Below are 21,356 nucleotides of genomic sequence, written 5' to 3'. Positions count from 1 at the left end.
GGTGGTTGCTGCTCCGTTATATTTATTTGATGTTCTAAGTGACTATGTTGTGTGTATTTTATAAAACGTCATAATCTGTTTCTAATAAACAAATTGTATTAAGCATTGCTACATGCAGTGTAAGACCCAAAACGTGTGTGTATGAATTGCAGAGTCTTACTATGCCATGGATTTAGTGAGGTACTGGAATAATTAGCTAGGTCTGAAAACATGGATGAGCCTCAGTAGTATAGCTTTAATCATAAGAGAAAACTGCAGTAGTGATATGGTATAAAGCAGAGATCCTCAGAACTGAAGAAACCAAATCACTTTCATATTTGCCTCCTTTTAGTTCGAAATCAAATACTGAGATTTGTGAGTGATTTTAACATTTGGGCTTTTCTTACCCTAAAGCAGCAATGCCACCCCCTTGTAAAATTATTTTTTTAATAAATATAATCATTCAGATATACACATCACTATAGCTACCAAGACCACTCATGTCACCGAAGTGGTCAAGGTGCAATATGTGTCCCTGTCCTCTTAACCCTACAGCTAAGTACATTGCCGTCTTAGAATTTGCAATGTTTTCATTGCAGGGTCAAGACTGAAACAGCAGGAAGCATGCAGAGTTGGATATTCAGGGTCTTCTAAATCCTCATAGGAAAGCATTGACTCAATGACTTCCCATGGGGAATGCCCAACATTACATTTCCCTCACATTGACAGATGAGGTGGAGACGGACCCACTGATGTACCTTGGCACTGTGATAAGGAGAGTAATTTTTTATTTTTTTTTAAACCATTTAATTGCCTGGTCGAGGTATGCAGAGGGACAATCCAACTGTGAATATCGAGACTCTAAGGAAATTAAGGGCATAGTGGTAAGATCGGAGGAGTTCATGGTTGCAGCATATACAGATAATCATATTTGATATACACTATGGGAAGGTTTCTGGAAGCAAATCCTGCACGTTGTCCCTCCCTCCATCTGTTGGCTGCCAACACACACTGTACGCTTAAGGAGCGGTTTCTACCTATGAGCACTCGGGGGAAAAGAGGCTTTCTATAATGTAGACAGGACCTTCACACACACACACACACACACACACACACTGAGAAACCTATCTCACAGCTAGGACTCATCCATAGCATCAAAACAAATGTGTTACGGAGATTATTTTTTTTCTGTTAAGCTCTGCCCATATTACTGACCAAAAAGATCTTGAAAACACAGACAAATAGATACATTTATCTGGAACCGACGACAGCATAGGTTAGCTAGAAAAATGTTCTACACACCTAAAACAAGGGCTGCCAAATCTTATGCAGCACAATTAGCCCCAATGGTTGCGACCCTAGGGGAATGACTATGGGTTGCGCTTGAGACACATCTAATGGGATCTGACTAACCCATGTTTATTTGGCCTTCTAAACAACAAGCTTTACTCTGAACAGATTGTCCTTGCATCTCAACCTCTAACCACATGGGACAAAATGCAGTATAATTTCTCTTAGCTCAAACCCCTCACCCATGACACTAATTTTACGTAATAGATATTTCCCAAGAATAGGAAATGACCCGTCAGGGACATGGGAACTTGGACCTTTTGGGAAGGAGATGAAATGGTACAGTTTTAATACTCTGAAAGAGAGGGCTCACCTGCTGTTCCACAATTTCTTCAGTCATTCAAAGTAGGGACTTTGCCAAACAAGAACCGGTAACCAAAACAAAAACACAATCTTGCCTATTTTGAATTGCTCATTCAGTGGGGCACTTACAGAGAAGGCTTTATAACTGATGTCAGACATGTGGTACCCTTGAGATACATTGATCAATAGAAAAATTACCTATGAGATGAAATACTAGGTGACTAATAGGGAGACATCTGGGAATCTGCAGACAAGCTCTGTGTGTGACCTCACAAAAACATGTTCAATATTTTATTTAGATACCACACACCTTTACAGCTATATAGAATAGGAAAAGCACTGACTATGGCTGAGAGTACATGTTTCCACATGTGGTGGACCTGCCCAACCCTTTCCACCTTCTGTTTCAGTGACCGCTCACCCTGGATCCTTGGTTATTCCTGCTTTCCAAACCAATAGAAGCCCTTACTAGTAGAGTGCAAAGGCTTTGCATAAAAGTTGTGCTAGCCAGACAGACAGACTTTTGGCTTCACACTCGATAAATCCAGAGCCCCCTCCCTTCAGAGATTATAATACATAAAGTTGAGGAAAATCACCTTACGGACTAACTGCTACACTTCAACTCCCTCCCATCCTTCATTTGGAAACCCTAGCAAGCTTATTAAAGGGGCATTTTGGATCCCATAAAACAAACTAGACTTGCTTTACACACCGCAGCGGTCACCTTTCCCTTTCTATTCTTTATTTTTATAGAACAAAATTGATGGACAAAAACCTTCGGCTGCATGCCAATCTTTAGCCACACAGAACCAAGAAGTTCTACTGTGCATTCTAGACACACCCTGTTCCAATGTACCTCACTAACGTTGTACACGGAAGGCTTCCTTTTTCTTGTAGAGGTCTATCACTACAAATGTGCACTACCGTACAATGTTATCTGACTTTTGTGTCACAAAGTAAAAAATGTTTCAGAAGTGGTTTTAAAACAGGTAGCCTATGACAGTTTAACCTGGCCTCCGCTCCCACACCACCATCTTATTAGAGAGGTGGGTGTTACACTTCCCTAACATCCATGTCAGTCCAACAGTGATCCTCTTCTGCTATTCATAGATTTGTGCTGCTTGGGGACACTTCCTCTAGCAGGGCAAACCTCACCGACACCAAATGCTGGCTTCATTAACATATTAATGGAATTACATCATATTTGCTAGTATAGTGTATAGATTGAATTTAATGCACTTTAACTGCTTAAGGACACATGACATGTGACATGTCATGATTCTCTTTTATTCCAGAAGTTTGGTCCTTAAGGGGTTAAAGAGCTAAAGTTGTTTTGGGCACTACAGTTGCCCTTTAAAGGTTTGTATCACCTGCTATTTTATATGGATTATAAATGGCATGTATATTTTGCAAATACCTGTCAATGTCTTACTGCTTTTAAAAAAAAAAATAAAAAAAAGTGTTTGATACAAACCTACACTTTATCCTGCACCAAAAATACTTGTGGGCTCATCAGGAATGTGGACAGATACAGTCTTGACTAGGGCTCCTTTAATAGTTCAAATTAGAGATTTGTATATTGACAAAAAACATTGCCAAAAAAAAATTGAGTTGTAAAAGTGTATTAAGGTTCATAAACCAGACACATAGTTAGAGTTTAGCAGTTTATTGCGCTGCTGGTTCAATGTATAAAATCCCTATGCTGGCTGGGTAAAAAAAATTACATACCAGACCTAAGTGCACAACATTTATTATTGTAACGGGAGAATGCACTATTGTTATAGTAGATATATTTAGTCAGTGTGTACAATTTTGTTAAAACAATTTTTTTTGTACCTAGATTTAAAAATAAAAAAAAAAATATATACAAGTATTCAATGTTTCACATATGTACACAAAACATTGACCATAAAAAAAAAATTACATAACTTTGAAGGACTTTGCCACAAAACACTGTTCAAATAGAGAAAAAAAATGCAAACAAATCTTCACTTACAATGACAAATAAAAAAATGCTTGCTTCTGTTCAATTGGACATACAATCATGATTCCAAAATGAGGGCGGAATACCATTTATCTTGTTATCTAGGCAATAAAACTTGTAAATGACCTTGTAAGAAAAATGAAGAATTTTACAAAATGTCTTCTATATAAATATGTATTTACTTTTTATGGTGAAAAAAAAAATATATAATAAAAAAAATAATTATTTCATATTCCACTTTTGATCCCACTCAGAATTTTGTGACGCACCCCGTTCTGCCACTTGACTGTATGAATTCATGTAGTAATTCCCTGATTGAGCTTGGTTTGAAAGGATTGGGTACATTGTTCCAAGAAATGTTTGGTGAGTGAGGACGTTGAAGTGGCTAATCTGATGGGACAATCCAATTTGTGAACTAGTGTAATCTGGGAAATTGTTCAAAATCCCACCCGCTGTTGCAGTATTGTTTTCACCTGCAACTGTTCCTGCTGTAGAGATTGGAGTAACTGTTTGCACGTCATCTGAATCAATGTTAAGAGTAATGTTCTGTTGCAAGTTGGCCACACTTGCTGCAGTAAGTGAAGGGTCAGCATGTTCCGACTGTTTAATAGGTTCTTCATTGTGAGAGTCAGATTTGAGAGAATCTGTGCACAGTTCTATCTGTGGCATTCCGTCTTCAGAATCAAGAGACATATCTTCTTCGTCTTTGACATCGGTTTCTCCAGGAGCTGTATTAAAAATAGAATTTACAGAATTCATGGTACCAGGCAATGCTACTCACTCAATATGTATTTTCAAAGTCAGCATGCATGGGTCAGAGTCACCATCTTCTATCACATGCGTTGCCGTGAATGACCTTTTAAAGTAAAAGTTGGGGATTTTCAGAGAATAAGTATCAAAATAAAACAAAAAAACATAACTACGAAGATATCCCAGCTCAATAACCGGAAGGCAGGGTCAACTAGATTTGTATTTGTTTTTAGTATAAATCCTGAAATAATAATAAAGAAAAACTGCATATACATTTCAAAGACCAGTAAGCACCAAAACAAATTTAGTTTAATGAACCAGTTGTGCATAGATCATGCCCCTGAAGTCTCACTGTTCACTTCTCTGCCATTTAGGAGTTAAATCACTTTGTTTATACAGCTCTAGTCACACCTCTATGGTGACTAGCACAGCCTTACTAAACACTTCCTGTATATAGACATCCAACATTTAAACATCCTTTATTGCACAGTATGTTTAACCCCTTAAGGACACATGACATGTGTGACATGTCATGATTCCCTTTTATTCCAGAAGTTTGGTCCTTAAGGGGTTAAAGGACCACTCTAGGCACCCAGACCACTTCAGCTTAATGAAGTGGTCTGGGTGCCAGGTCCAGCTAGGGTTAACTAATTTTTTTATAAACATAGCAGTTTCAGAGAAACTGCTATGTTTATCAATTAGTTAAGCCTTCCCCTATTTCCTCTAGTGGCTGTCTCACTGACAGCCGCTAGAGGCGCTTGCGTGATTCTCACTGTGAAAATCACAGTGAGAGCACGCAAGCGTCCATAGGAAAGCATTGTAAATGCTGTAAATGCTTTCCTATGCGACCTGCTGAATGCGCGCGCAGCTCTTGCCGCGCGTGCGCATTCAGCCGACGGGGAGGAACGGAGGCGGAGAGGAGGAGGAGAGCTCCCCGCCCAGCGCTGGAAAAAGGTAAGTTTTACCCCTTTTCCCCTTTCCAGAGCCGGGCGGGAGGGGGTCCCTGAGGGTGGGGGCACCCTCAGGGCACTCTAGTGCCAGGAAAACGAGTATGCTTTCCTGGCACTAGAGTGGTCCTTTAAGAATTTCCCCTGCTCTGTTAAGAGCCTTCTAGAACCAACAGGAGCCTCCTGTCAATGACTCAAGTCCAATTTACAGAGCAGTTGATAACATACTTTAATTTACAATCCAATGTTAAAAACTTCTAAACCATTTTTTAAATGCAGACTGTGAGAGTCATAACCAGGGGAGGTGTGGCTAGGGCTGCATAAACAAAACCTCAAGTGATTTAACTCCTAAATGGCAGAGAATTGAGCAGTGAGACAGCAGGGGCATGATGTATAGACAAACTACTTCATTAAGCGGAAGTGGTTTTAAAGCCTATAGTTGTTTCTATAAAAGGTTACTCCAAGCACCATGGCCACTTCAATAATTTCAAGTAGTCATAGTGTCTGGAGTCTGTATGTGCAGCCTTTTGCTAGGAAAACGCCGCACATACAGAGTTAACCCCTCTGCTTCAGTAGGTGTAACTCCAGCAGTGTCACTGGTACACAATTTGTCTTTAATTTGCCCATTTTCAGACACTTCCCAAAAATAGTTAGGCTGTAAGGATATCTTTGTATAAACATAGGGAACATAGGTATAGAAAAGCTTTTCAAATGACCACAAGCTGATCAGTTTGTTTTTTAAAACAATGTATCTACCAACACCATTAAAAGACAACTGTCACATCGAAACTTTATTTTTAAATAATCCTGTCATCAAATAATCACACACACCCCTTCTGCAGGCTATTAACAGGGTGGGGGATATGAAATGCTTAGACACACTGTGCAATAAAGGAAGTTTAAAAATAGATTACTTTTTCAGGATGTGTGTAAGGAGGCTGTGTAAGTCACAGGCATGGAAGGTGGGGCTAGGGTTAAAGGTTTTTTGTGCAGTGTACATTTACATTTAGAAATCGTTATAGCAGGTTACTATATTGTAGTTATGGACAATCACCTATCTACTACAGCACAGTGTAGAGGATATAAAGCAGATGCACTACATTGATACAATAAAAAAAATTAAGATACCTGGTTGGGTCTCTTGGGTTGCCAGCTGCGATAAACCGTTTTCTTCAGAGTTTGCACTGTGGAAACCAACAAGGTTGGCAAAATTATGCATAAAATCCCCAATTCTGGTCACCACAATTCCATTATCCAAGTACTTGGTAAACTGAGATGCATCCTTTTCTGTAAGAAAAAAAATTATATTAAAGCAAAAAAAAAAAAAAAAAAAAATACATTACACAATTGTACAGAAACATAAAGGTCACATAAAAGGCAACATACCTGTTAGGAACACAACATGTCGCTGCTGGATGTTCTGAACCTGAAGTCTAATAAGACATTCCAATTCTGGAGCTTGTCGTGTTTGAGAATCACAATTATGATATGCAAGAATCTCAACCAGGTGCTTCTTTTGATAGTTGTTTAACAGGGTCAATATATTTGACGCATTTGCATTCAATCTGAATGAAGAATAATAATAAGTCAGTCATTTGTTATACATACACACAAGAGTTCAAGATGGAAAGCTAAAGTGTACTTGCCTTCCCATCTCCTTAAGCTTTTTCTGAAATTTACAATGGATTTTCCACTGCCATTTTCCTTCTGAGCTGCTAATTTCTTCAAGGAACATCAGGAATTTTTGCAGTGCATCTGTATCAAAGAGAACAGCATATAAAAAGCCTATACATGCACTTACTGTATATAGAGTGCCATATATATAGATTTGTTAAAATGTCAGGTTACAGCAGGAGTTGATGTTTTGCTGGTTTCACTTTTCTGCTTGTGTAGCTAGAAATCTTCCATTCCCACTAGTGTGCAGAGCTAGCCAACCCAAGCAGATGAGAGTCCAAATTTTGAACTCTATCAATCTTACAGAAGTGTTCTGTTAAACATGAATTAATTCAGAGACTAATGTGTGGAGTAAATCTATAACTCATGCTATCAACAGAAAAAAGCCTAAATCATAGACCAGAAGATAACATATTTCAGAAGTACTCTAGATAGACAATATTTATTACTCACTGTAAATTTATTTTTCCTTAAGATTAGAGGGAGGCAATGCAACAAGTGGGATATCGGCATTTCCATGCAGCAGAAAAGGTAGGCAAAAAATAAAATGAAATAAAAGGAGGTTAAACTCTTCCTAATCCTCCCCTCACCCTAAAAAACCCCCCATACGCACAAGCCAAGCTCATGCAACATCATTTATTTCATAGGGACCACCTCTAATCTGAAGGAAAAAGAAATTATGCAAGTGAAAATATTGTCTTTTCCTTCCAGATAAGGGACAGTGCAACAAGAGGGATGAACAAGCAAACTTTAAGGGCACGGACATCTTCAATTCACGACTGCTTGAAACTCCATTAGAACAGGTGTGACTCAAAGACCATATGCCAGCTTTGCAAATTTATGCAGAGTAACAAAAGCTTTCAATGCCCATGAAGTAAACATGGCTATGGTGGAATGAGCTTTGAGATGTAAAGGTGGTGGTAAATTAGAAGATTTGTAGACCAGAAGGATTTCTTCCTTGACACCAAGGGTCAATTGGAGGCCATAAACCTCTGGCCCTGGTAGTGGGCAAACAAGTGCTCTGAGCATCTGATTCTTTTTTTGTTCTGTCCAAGTAACAGAGGAGAGTTTTTGTTTATTTATTACTGGCATTTATAAAGCACTGACATATTCCGCAGTGCTGTACAATTGAGAAAGACAACACAATAAGAACAGACCAATACAACAGGTAGAGGGCCCTGTCTGGGAGCTTCTTTAACATCCAAACAATTGCATTTTCTTTCCTTCTTGTTTTGTGGATTTTGACAAAAAGGTAGGCAAAATGTTTTCCCGATTTAAATGGTCTACTAAGGCAATCTTTGGCAGAAAAGAAGGACGAAGTTTTAATACCACATTATCCAAATAGAAAGTTGAACAGACAGACAAAGCTTGAAGTTCACACAGATGTTTAGCGGATGTACCGTAATCACAATCAGGAACATGATTTTCTAGGTTAAAACTTTTAATTGGCAATCCTGTAAAAAGTTCAAATGGAGGTTTGCAGAAGGCTGAAAGAACTAAACTAAGATCACAAGGGGTAAAGGAGCTCAAGAATAGGAAAAATCTATTTGGAAACTGCTCTGAAGAATCTGTCCACCAAAAGGGTCTGAAGTCAAATCTCTGATGAAAATAGATTGTTGCGAATTGAACTCTGAGAGAAGCATGATTAATGTAAAGAAGAAAAAAAGAAAAATGGAGCCACAAAAGTTACAACCCCTACTTATTGGGGGATAACCCGGGAGTAAATATACAGGGAAACAAAAGAAGAATGCATGAGGTAGCTGGAACTAGTGAGACAAAACATAAACAAAGTGTATTAAAACTTAGTATTTAACCCCTTAAGACCGCAGCCAAATGTACAAGTTGTGATCCAAAAAAACGTAAACAAAACCTGGCATTTGCGCTATATGTCTGTCCAACCATAATTCACCTCTTTCATATTAAATGCACCCCCCATTATTATATATCATTTTATTCAGGGGAAACGGGGCTTTCGTTTAACATCAAATATTTAGGTATGGAACATAATTTAATATGAAAAAAATATTTAAAAAAATGGGAGAAAACATAAATTTTACTTACCGAAAATTTATTTTTCCTGAAGATTAGAGGCAGTGCTTACACCATAGGGATATCCAATCTGGAGGGAAAAACAGGCAGGCAAATCTCCAAACATTTTAACCCCTCCCCTAATTACTTTCCAATAAGTAGCAGCTCCTCCTGATCATCCCCAGACAATACATAAGCCAAATAGCTGCAAAATTACTTAGTTTATTAGAAAAAGGGGCGGGAATTGTAGCACTGCCTCTAATCTTCAGGAAAAAGAAATTTTCAGTAAGTAAAATTTATGTTTTTCCTTTCAGATTAGAGGCAGTGCTTACACCATAGGGATATAATAAAGAAGATCCTGAGGGCGGGTTACAGTTCACTACTGCTTGAAGCACCCTGCGCCCAAAAGCTACATACTCCGAGGCCAGTATGTCCCACTTGTAGTGTCCTGAGAACGTATGGAGAGAGGACCGATTAGCAGCTGAACAAATTCGAGACGGAGAAGTAGCTGCACGCAGAGCCCCTGACGGCGAAAACAGCTCTAGTAGAATGTTCCTTTATAGGGCCTGCGAATTCCGTGCCACTCTTAGAATAAAATAACAGAATACAATCCTTCAGTCATCTAGCCAGAGAAATTCTGCGAAACCAACATACCTTTCTTTGTGCCTATGAACAAGACAAACATACCGATATCCTAACGGAAGGATTCCGTAGCTTTAGATATTGCCAAAGACCTCTCGTTACGTCTAAGCAGAGAAAATTACTTACCAAGGCATTAGACGGATTCCGACACAAGGTCGGCAAAACCACTTCTCGGTTGACACTGGCAACAGAAAAAACTTTAGTGATACCTGAAGGATCGAGCTTCAGAACCTCCTTGTCCTGATGAAAACCAAAAAGGGAAAATACTCCCGAAGCGCTCGGAGCTCACATACTCTTTTAGCTGACGAATAGCCATCAAAGGAAAACGGTATCCAAAGAAAACATCTTCAGGGAACTTCTTCCAATGGTTCAACAGGCAGTACTCAAAGCGCGGAAAGGACCAAATTCAGATCCCAGGGAGGACAGGTTTCCCTAACAAAGGGCACCCAACGTGTCAGAGCTCTGAAGAACCTTGAAATCAGAAAATTCGAGGTGAAACATCTGAGGGAGAAGAAACCGATAGCAGAAACATGTAAACTAAATGAAGCAGGTTTAAGACCTTTGCAAATCTCATCCGAAGGAAGCATAGAATCTTCTGGATTGACGCGGAAACAGGGTTGACTTCAAACCTACAACATCGCTGAAACTTCCAAATCCTAACGTAGAACCTTGAAGTAGATGCCAACAAAAATTTTTATAACTTCAGGATCCAGACCTTTACACTCTAAATCTGGAGTCCAGAAACCAGGCCGTCAATCGGAATCTCCGAAGGGCCAGAAGAGGCACCATGGCGTCCTCTAGAATTACTCCTGAAAGAGGAAGCTTCCAAAAGGTGGCCCTCGGAAAGTTCAGGAGAACCGAGAACCAACTACGTCTTGGCCACCCTGGACGGATTAGGATAATACTTACATTTCCCGGCCTTACTTTTTTGAAGTATTCTGGGAATAAGCACTACTGGCGGGAAGATATATGCCAGGTTGAACTTCCATGGTAATGACAGGGCCTCTATGAAATCCGGCCTGTCTGCTGGAGTTAGGGATGCAAAACGTCTTGTCTTCCTGTTCACTCTGGGTGCCATCAGGTCTATCTCTGGAACACCGAAGCGGACTGTGCTGAACTTGAAAGTTCTGCATGACAGGGACCAAACTGCTTGATTCAAATGATGCCTGCTCAGGGCATCTGCCGCCACATTGAACTTTCCTAAAATGTGAACTGCAGAGATTGACATAAGGTGCACTTCTGCCCACAGCATGATTATTGAACAAAGGCTTTCTAATCTTGTTGATCTCGTACCTCCCTGTATGTTCAAATATGCCACTGTCGTTCGATTGTCTGAACGAATTTGAATATGTTGAACTTTGATGAGAAACTGAAACGCCAAGAGTGCCATCCATATGGCCTTTAATTCCCTGAAGTTCGAGGAACTTCTCATATCCTTCTCTTGCCAGGACCCCTGCTTCTTTATGTCTTCCAGATGGGCCCCCCAGCCCAGCGCAGAGGCGTCTGTTGATATGATAGTAAAGGACTTCATCCGGAATGACAGACCCTCGTGGAGGAATCGAGAAAATGTCCACCACTGCAGACTTTTCAAAGTTAGATCGTTAAACCTCATCAGCCTATCTAGGCCGAGTTCCTGTCGATACCAGACCTGCAGAATGTAACTTTGTAGAGGTCTCATTCTGGCTATTGCCCAAGCGACTGCCGGGATTGAGGCTGTAAACAGACCCAGCAAGCACCTGGCATCTCTGATTGAAAACATACTTTTTTCTCAGAGATTCCGGATTAACCGCTTGATCTTTTAGTATCTTCCCCTCTGGCAGGAATAACTTCATCGCGATAGAATCCAAAATTAGACCCAAGAACTGGATCCTTTGAACTGGCACTAGTTCCGATATGTTGAAATTTATTAGCCAGCCATGCTTTTCCAGCGATTTGATGGCTGTCCCCAGGTCTAACTGTAGTTGAACTTGGGACTCTGCAAACAACAGCCAGTCGTCCAAATATGGAATGACAGCGATGCCCATACTTCTTAGAAAGCTTGAACTACTACTCGAAGCTATGTGCATACTCTGGGCGCTGATGCCAGGCCGAAAGGTAGTGCTCTGAATTGGTAATGTATGGTTACCAATTGGCAGCACACCGCATCCGTAGAAAACTTTTGCTGGATTCTGCTATGGGTACATGAAGATAGGCATCTTTCAAATCCAGGGAAGCAAACCAATTTTATGGGTGCATAAGCAGAGCAGCCGACTTTACTGTTTCCATGAGGAATTTCTTTATGAGAATCCGCTTGTTTACGGCCTTTAGGTCTAGGATAGGTCCGAACGAACCATCTGGTTTTTGGCACCAAGAAAGTCTTGAATAGGTGCCTTGATGTCTTTCCTTTAGAGGAACTTCTTCCACCACTCTTTTTAGTAACAGAGTCGATACTTCTTCCTATAAACCAAGGCTCTTTCTGTTGACCCTTGAAATAGTTTCTAAGAAAGGAACTTCTAAATGAGGGAAGTGTCTCTGCGTTACGGCTTCTAACTGCTTCCCATACGATACTGGTAAAGCATTCCTTCCTTCCTTTACCTGTTTCAACAACTCATCCAGCTTTGAACCGAAAAGTCTTCCAGGTTCAAAAGAAAGTTCACACAGTGAATTATCCGATGCCGCATCTGCTGACCAATTTCTAAGCCAAAGTGCTCTTCTGGCGACTGTTGAAATACCTATATTCTTGGCCGATAATTTCAGGCTTCTGCAGAGGCATCCACTAAAAATCAGATGCCATACTGATATTTTATAATAGCTTTAACGGGTCTTCCTTAGCTTCTCCCGTATATACCTTTTCTAGTTCTTTCAACCAAAGAAATATGGGCCTTGGCAACGGATGACCCCGAAATCAAAGCTTTAGCTTGAGCTGCCGAAGAGATGAACAACATCTTTAAGGAGGAGTCCATGCGTTTAACCATGACCTCCTTGAGGCCGCTTGAGACTCCAATTGGTAATGTAGTCTTCTTACCTATTTGAGCAATAGGAACGCCCACTACAGGGCAGTATCCAGCATACAGTCTTGTACCGCTTCTATGGAAAGAGAGAATTAAAAACTGTCTAGCCAATAAACAGCATGTGACCTGGGAATTTTCCATTCTTTTAAATCAATACCCCAATCTGTGGGTGAAAAAGAAACCTATAGGACTTTTACCCTGTTTCTTCAAGTTCAAATGCAACTGCACTTCTTTGATCAATTCCCCAAATGGATTCTACTGGGAAATGCAGATTCCTCATTTGATGAGACACTGCTGAATTATCGCCATACTCAGAACCACTAGTTCCAAACTAGAATCGGAACTTCCCAAGATCTTAGGCTTTTTGTTAGCATGTATTACAAGCTGAGAATCCTGGGCACCGAAGCCTGGATTGTCTGTAATGCTGCTGACCACATATCCACAACTGTTTGCTGCATACTTTGTTGCAACCAGCTGATAAAGTGGACATTACTGTTCTTTGTGCTTCCTCTGAAGCTTCTTTGAACACACAGAGCAAAGTTTTCTTTTTACAACCATCTGGCATAAGATGGCCACACACAGAGCAAATTAAATGCTTGGCTAGATGTACATTTCCCCTTCTCAGCAACTTCATCCAACTTTTCAGGATTATATACTGGGAACAGAAAACAAACAAGGGAAAATAAACAAAATTTTTCCCTAAAGATTCAGGCTAGAACCATTTAAATAAAAACTTAATCAGTCTTACCTTAAATGGCCCGAGAGTGTGTTGGAGGGCAGGTGAGAAACACACATTGCAAACCGTTCTGAGAGCTCCTGGCAAACAGAGGTTGCTGCTGGTAATGCTCCTTTTAAGTCCTGTAACCAAACAAAAACGCCCAGTTCAAATTTGGCGCCTGAATCCAGGTTCGCATTGCGCATGTGCATAGCGCTCTGCGACTCCCTGGTGGAACGCAACGCAACCTGTGTGTGCGTTCCACCGACAGGACCTCCCAGCCGACGCACGCCTGCGTCCTTCGTCAGACCGGCACCTGGCACGGCAAGAGACGGAATAAATTCTGAGGGACCACGCCGTCCGGCGTGTTAAACGCTACTTACCCGAACATCAAGGAAGCAGAGCCTCCCGAGCCTCAGCCCTTCTCACCTGCTTCCTGGAGAACCTTCCTGCATAACCTCCCCTGCCGAAGGCAGGCAAAGAACTGGGGATGATCAGGAGGAGCTGCTACTTATTGGAAAGGAGGTAATTAGGGGAGGGGTTAAAATGTTTGGAGATTTGCCTGCCTGTTTTTCCCTCCAGATTGGATATCCCTATGGTGTAAGCACTGCCTCTAATCTGAAAGGAAAAATAAGAATTTTAAAAAAATTTTTAGTTCTACGTGACATTCTAACTGTGAATGTCATAATACTGTTTGCTTTTACTGCAATACAATACACATATTTGTATTCAGCGATGTCTCGCGTGTAAAACAGTACCCCCTATGTACAGGTTTTATGGTGTTTTGGGAAGTTACAGGGTCAAATAGCGTGTTACATATTTCAGTTTTTTTACATTGAAATTCGCCAGATTGGTTACGTTGCCTTTGAGACCATATGGTAGCCCAGAAATAAGAATTACCCCCATGATGGCATACCATTTGCAAAAGTAGACAACCTAAGGTATTGCAAATTGAGTATGTCCAGTCTTTTTTAGTAGCCACTTGGTCACAAACACTGGCCAAAGTTAGTGTTAATATTTGAAAATGCAAAAAACTAATTTGAACGCAAATTTTGGCCAGTGTTTGTGACTAAGTGGCTACTAAAAAAACTGAACATACCCTATTTGCAATACCCTGGGTTGTCTACTATTGCAAATGGTATGCCATCATGGGGATAATTTTCATTCCTGGGCTACCATACGGTCTCAAAGGCAACCTGGCGAATTTTAATGTGAAAAAACTGAAACGCAAACCTTATATTTGACTCTGTAACTTTTGAAAACACCATAAAATCTGTACATGAGGGGTACTGTTATACTCAGGAGACTTCGCTGAACACAAATATTAGTGTTTCAAAACAGTAAAACGTATCACAACAATTATATCGTCAGTGTAAGTGCCATTTGTGTGTGAAAAATGCAAAAAATGTCACTGTCACTGACGATATCGTCGTTGTAATATATTTTACTGTTTTGAAACACTAATATTTGTGTTCAGCGAAGTCTTCCGAGTAAAACAGTACCCCCCATGTACAGGTTTCATGGTGTCTTGGAAAGTTACAGAGTTAAATATAGTGCTAGACAATGTAATTCCCTGAACTTTTGGCCTGGGTTGGCAGGCAGGTCCTGCAAATTGTAATTAATAAAATGACCTAATTATGTAAAATTATTACATAAATATATGCGTAGAATTATTATATATATATGTGTGTATATATATATATGTGTGTACAGTGCAGCATGAAACACCAGCTTCAGGATCACGCTGCACACCAAGAGGCCACACATGAGACACCCTCGCTGACAACTGTAAGAGCTGAAATCGGGCCTAGGATTTTGTCCGACGGGGCCAGCCGTGCTGGTAATCAAGACATTCTCACAAGGGGCATCGGCTGATATGCTTTTCATCCTTCTCCACCGCTGCCGGTATGCCCTCACACCCTGTCTAGTTGGTAACCCATACATCACTGAACTTTTTTGTATCTGGCAAGGGGAGACTTTTGCCATAGTTTTTGTAATAGTTGGTACGTGATCACTGTGACTAACGTTTAGTTTACTTTTTATAGCTTGTTTTATGCCCTGTTCGGATGACTTACATATGGGCGTGATCACTGATAGAAACGGCCCGACAGGGATATACATAAGAGCCTGCTAAAACTATAGTGAGTCTACTCTGAGTACTTTTACTTATCATATTTTATGGGTTACCTTGATCACCCCAAGCAGGTCTCCTTAATTGGCTTCAAACCGTAAATGTATGGGACCGCGGTGGTCTGCCTCTTTAGCGACCCTTATTAAGAACCCAACGACATCCTTTATGTTATGTAACCACTTCACCTGCATTAGCACAGCCTCAAACGTACCATATCTGTATCTCACCGTGTACCTCACTATAATCGTTCAGCGCTGCAGGAAACATTTTTGGGGCAAGCAACATTAAGTTAAATAGATGTAAACGTTTAGACTTACCTTACATATGCTTATGTTTGAATTATCAGAAACTTTAGCATAAAATCATATCTTTTCTTCTGATATAACTTTTAGTTTTTGCCTGTCTTTCATATAAAAATGTGCTGTTTAATCGTATGCCATATTAATTTCATTGTCATTACCCTGCTTGCTATTGCTGTTGTGGCATTGCAAGAAAATGTTCACTGTCTTTTCATGCACAAGAAAAATAAAGAATTATATATATATATATATATATATATATATGTGTGTATATATATGTATATAATTTTTTTTAATTCTTTTTATTTATATATAGGTATATACATAGTGATATATACGTATATACTTATGTATATAGATATATATATTATTTCGTTCTACATGTATTTTGATATCAATATATATATATTAATTTTAAAATACAGTTAGAACGAAATTACGCATGTTTATATATTTTTTTTATTATTTTTTTAATTATTTTTTTATTTATTTTTTTAACGTATTTATATATTTATTTATTTTTTATTATATATAAATATATATATAATGAAAATTATATATATATTTAATCAATATCATTGTACGTGTATTTTGATATTAATATATATATATATATAATTATGTATATATTAATATTAAAATACACGTAGACAGTGTATGCATATTTATGTGTATGTGTGTATATGTGTGTATATATATATACTTAGATCATATATATAATAAATATATATATGATCTAAGTATATATAATCTTATTTTTACACTGTTTTAACATTTTTTTTTTTTTTTTCAGACAGCAGGGGGAGTACCTGTCATTACAGGCACTCCCCCTGCTGGCAATGCCTTGGACGGCTATGCCGTCCATGTGATCGCGGGGTCCTCGCAAGGACCTCGCGATCACATGGCCCTGGGCGGCTGAAGAGGACGCAGGGGGACTCCCTGGGCTCCCAGGTAAGTCCCCCATACCGCGATCGCCGTCGTGGGATCGCCGGCGACCGGGTAAGTACATAAGATCGCAGGACGTACTATGCCGTCCTGCGGCTTTTAGAGCCACCAAAATAAGGACGGCATAGTACGTCCTGCGGTCTTAAGGGGTTAATAAGTAAGCTAAAAAGTCCAATAGTACAAAAAAATATAAAACACAAATGGACCACACACACACACACACAAATACAAATAGTACTATATGTAATACCAATATCTAAGAGAAGAAGGATGTAGACTTTTGCAAAAACCACAGGAGGCAGAGATAAGAGCGGTTACTGGATTAACTTTAATAGCTAAACACCAGTAAGAAAATGTCTTCCAAACTCTAGAGTACACTTTTCGGTTGACTTTTGCTTGGCTGACACCAGATATCTATCACCTCAGGACTTAATCCTTTAGAGCTCAGGATCTGCCGTTCAGACACCAAGCTGTGAGCATGAAAGTTTTCAATGTTTTTAGATCCACTAGACTGTTTTCCGATCGTGTTTATCGACAAAGGAAGGAGTCAGAATTTTCCTTGTGACAGATTCAAAAAAGAGAGATGACTAACTTTGCAAGGGGACAGAAGGGAATTATAGCTATTATTTTTGCTTTGTCATGGACAAGTTCTGTAGAACTCTCTGAATCAGTGGAACTGGTTGAAAGATGCACATCAGACAAAAGATTCCAAGGAATGGCTAGGGGCATCTAGGAAGTCCAGATGGTCTGTACCTTCGAGGCAAACTTCTACACTTCTCTGTTGATTTTTGATGCCATCAGATCTATTTCTGGTTCTCCAAAAAGGTGAACTACTTCCAGAAAGGTCTGAGGTGCAGCCAACAACCATTCTCACGACTTTTAGCAGATTCTGGCTTAAAGCATCCATCAGAACACTGACTTTCCCTTTGATGTGGACATTCTGCCCATAGCATGATTTTTAAAGCAAAGGTTCTCCAGAGAAGAAATGTGTCCCTCCCTGCCTGTTAAAGTAGGCCGCTTTTGTGGCATTGACCGAGTGAAACTTAAGGTAGCCATCCACACCTCCTTTAGCTCTCTAAAAATCTAGAGTCTCAACCCAACAATTGGACTTTTGTAGAAAAGTTTCCAATGTGAGCTCCCCAACCAAAACCTAAAGCATCTGTTGTAATGAGAATGTGGTCTTTAAGCCTGAAAGAGAGGACTTCAGTAAGGGACTTTAAGTGTTCCCACCAACTGAAACTCAATATTGTTAATTGCCAAACATCTGAGGATTTAGAATCAAGCAGTGTGTTTTAAGACACAAAAGCCTTCTGACTATCTTAAAGAAATTGTATGTTTGAGTCTCCCTTCAACAACCAGTCATCCAGATAAGGAACAATAAGAAAATCCTCTTTCTTTACGGCTGCACAAGAACCTTGTTGGAGATGAGCATGTACAGAAATACAACGGTGTTACAACATATTTTAAATTATACATGGTATTGCATGATGTTTCAGTGAAGGTAAAACATATCTAAAGAATATCTTTAGTCTAATCCCCGTGTGGCTCTGCTGCACAATCCCAATTATGTATTTGAATTTAATATAGAAAAAGAGAGACATAAGGAAGAACTTAAATAAGGATAAGAATAGGGTTCCCACAGCTTTGTCCATAGATATTATTGTACTAAAAGAAGAATCGAATGTAGTCATCTTACATAACATTGATATATATATATCTCTTGTCGTAAAGATACTAATATGTGTATTATTTAACTTGAGTCTATGAACGTGTCCATGACACGGGAGCTCCAGGAGGGAGTATGAAAAGAAAGGGCAGGTAGATAAAGAAGTAAAAGTAATAAAAAGTATAGAAGAGTAAAAAGATAGTTTGCGGTTAAGGCTGGTAGTCCTGAACAGTCTGCCTCCCTTTTCTACAGAATGGAAATGCGGATATCCCTTGTTATTAGTACTATTTATAAAGTGCCAACAAATTCAGCAGTGCAGTGTTTGACTGCCTCTAATATAAAAAAAAAAAAAAAAAAAAAAAAAAAAAAAAAAACACAACTGCACCTTATCTTCTAGTTTTATAAAAAAAAACAAAAAACCATCAGTGACAGTAAAAGACCACTGCCAAGTGAGGAGAGTGGGACAGTCAGAATATAAATAAATGTGTTTTTGTTTCCTCCAAAGTCTGCAGATAGTGCAAGAGCAATAGTTACAATGTGATTTGGAAACGGTATATAGGGCAATTGCTTCTCCTGTAGGGATATTACCAGTGGTGTAACTATTTTTCTTCGGTATATATTAATGAGGATCCTATGGCAAGAGATTTGCATATGATTGCTGCAACAAACTTGCAGATAACTTGTGATTGGATAACTCGAGACAAGGTGCTACAGCTATTAAAGAAAATTAATGTAAATAAAGCTCCGGGGCCTGACTGTATCCACCCACGAGTACTTAAGGAGCTAAGTGGGGAAAATAAGTGAACCTCTGTATTTAATTTTTCAAGATTCTTTTGTTTCAGGTATTGTACAGGAGGATTGGAGGAAGGCAGATGTTGTTCCTATATTTAAAAAGGGTTCAAAATCCTTGCCTGGAAATTATAGACCTGTGAGCTTAACTTCTGTGGCTGGGAAATTATTTGAACGGCTATTAAGGGATAATATTCAGGAATTCATTGGGAAGAACTGTGTTATTAGCAATAATCAGCATGGTTTTATGAAACATAGGTCATGTCAAACTAACCTAATTGCATTCTACGAAGGAGTAAGTAGAAGTATAGATCAGGGTGTTGCAGTGGATGTGATCTACTTGGATTTTGCCAAGGCATTTGATACGGTTCCTCACAATAGGTTAGTCTTCAAACTAAAAGAAATTGGTCTAGATGAATATTCTTGTTCTTGGGTAGAACATTGGCTTAAGGATAGAGTACAGCAAATTCATTGCCGGAAGAGGTGGTTTTGTCAGAGTCTATACAGAAGTTTAAATTGCAATTGGATAAATACTTGCAAAAATATAACATACAGGGATACAATTTTATTAGTGGGGTAATAGCTGCTTGATCCAAGGAGACATCTGACTGCTATTTTGGGGTCAAGAAGGAATTATTTCCTAGTTTGTTGCAAAATTGGAAGCACTTCAGACTGGGTTTTTTTGCCTTCTTTTGGATCAACAGCAAAAGCATATGTGAGGAAGGCTGAACTTGAGGGACGCAAGTCTCTTTTCAGCTATGTAACTATGTATTTTGGATCTGTGCTGCCCTAGGCATGACGAAACTCGGGCACCCCCTAATTTACATTTGCCCCACCTTTTCCTGTTAAAGACAAACACACACACTGATTTGACAATCACTCAGACACACACAGTCACGCACAATCTGAGACACACCCACTCACCGGTTCACACACACCCACTCACAGGCATACCCAATCACTCAGACACACAGATTATTTTTTAATTTAAATCCACCCAGCCTCCCTGCCTTTGGGAGAGCTGGGTGGATTTTTACCTGGAGTCCAGTGGGCCTGCTGTGGAAGGCAGGCGTGCAAGCAGTGGGGCGGCCAATTGAGTTCCAGGCGGGTGGCGAGGGAGCGCTGATATGTGACGCTCATATTCCGCCGTCATATTCCGGTTCCTGGCATCAGTCTGCAGCGCGCAAGGGAGCAGAGAGCTCACAAATGGCGCTCACTCACCGCCTGCCTGGAACTAAGCTAGCCGCCTGCCACCAGGCTAGCAAGGTATTTGCCTGGGCATTTGGGGGTAGTGTTTTTTGTCGCTCCCTGGAAAGTGCCACCCAAGGCAAATACAGCACTGGATATAACCCTTCAATCTACTAAGTAATCCAGTTCACCAGCAGAAGAAAATGATTGATACAAGCCCACAAGCAAGGGACCCTACAATATAACATTAAACAATGAATATCCTGTACTACTTACATGCTGGATAAGAAATAATTTAGAATACACAGACACACCCTCCTTAACATGGTTTCATCAGATGCAGTCAACCCTCTAAACACAAATAACTCATTAGGTGCTATTCTATTAGTAAAGACTCTTACCAGTCGTCATCGACTCAGGGTTTAATACTGTTTCATCAGACACAAGAAACCCTCCAGACACAAACAACTCATTGTACGTGTGGTTTTTCAAATCATCCAGTGTATCGACCCCAGCAAAACTGACACAGGAAAGCGTTTTTAATCTTCTTAAATGAGGTATCTAGTAAAGAAAATCACAATATAGTTAAAAGCTGAAGTAGATTAAGGAGAGCACATTGGAAAGTGACAGCAGCTACACAAAACAGACTACAGACAAGGAAACTTACCCATCTCATAAGTTTTAATGAGGCATCCTATGCACCCTAAACACTTTAGTTCATTGTAGTGATTACGGTGCTATTAGAGGCTCTCCTTGGAAATAATAAACCACCCCCCCTCTTCAACTACACCATTAAAAAAAAACAAAAAAAACTAAAAAAAAACACTGCAAGCACGATAGAAATTACATATCACTGTAGCCAATGAGCAAGCCCTGCATTACAGGATTTAGCGCAATATAGTTTACGGAATAACAGAACCCGGTAGTCCTTAGAAATAAAGTCAAATCATCCTTCTGCCTGTCCTGGGCAGAAATA

General features: G+C 39.7%; 1 protein-coding gene across 3 annotated transcripts in view; it reads right to left on the bottom strand.

Moving 5' to 3' along the window:
* Positions 1 to 3,282: 3,282 nt before the first annotated feature.
* The window catches only part of TASOR (transcription activation suppressor), a 76,440-nt gene continuing 58,366 nt past the window's right edge, over positions 3,283 to 21,356 (bottom strand). For 2 of the 3 annotated variants that reach the window (XM_063426894.1, XM_063426895.1), the window contains 5 exons: positions 20,782 to 20,941; positions 6,960 to 7,068; positions 6,700 to 6,878; positions 6,442 to 6,600; positions 3,283 to 4,344 (listed from right to left, as the gene is read on the bottom strand). In XM_063426894.1, the coding sequence (XP_063282964.1) occupies positions 3,839 to 4,344; positions 6,442 to 6,600; positions 6,700 to 6,878; positions 6,960 to 7,068; positions 20,782 to 20,941 (1,113 nt within the window). In that variant the 3' untranslated portion in view covers positions 3,283 to 3,838. The other variant, XM_063426896.1, reaches the window with a different exon arrangement.

The sequence above is a fragment of the Pelobates fuscus genome, chromosome 7 (assembly GCF_036172605.1).
Source record: "Pelobates fuscus isolate aPelFus1 chromosome 7, aPelFus1.pri, whole genome shotgun sequence".
Taxonomy (NCBI): domain Eukaryota; kingdom Metazoa; phylum Chordata; class Amphibia; order Anura; family Pelobatidae; genus Pelobates; species Pelobates fuscus.
The sequence above is the reverse complement of the archived record's forward strand: the minus strand, read 5'-3'. Positions and strand labels throughout refer to the sequence as shown.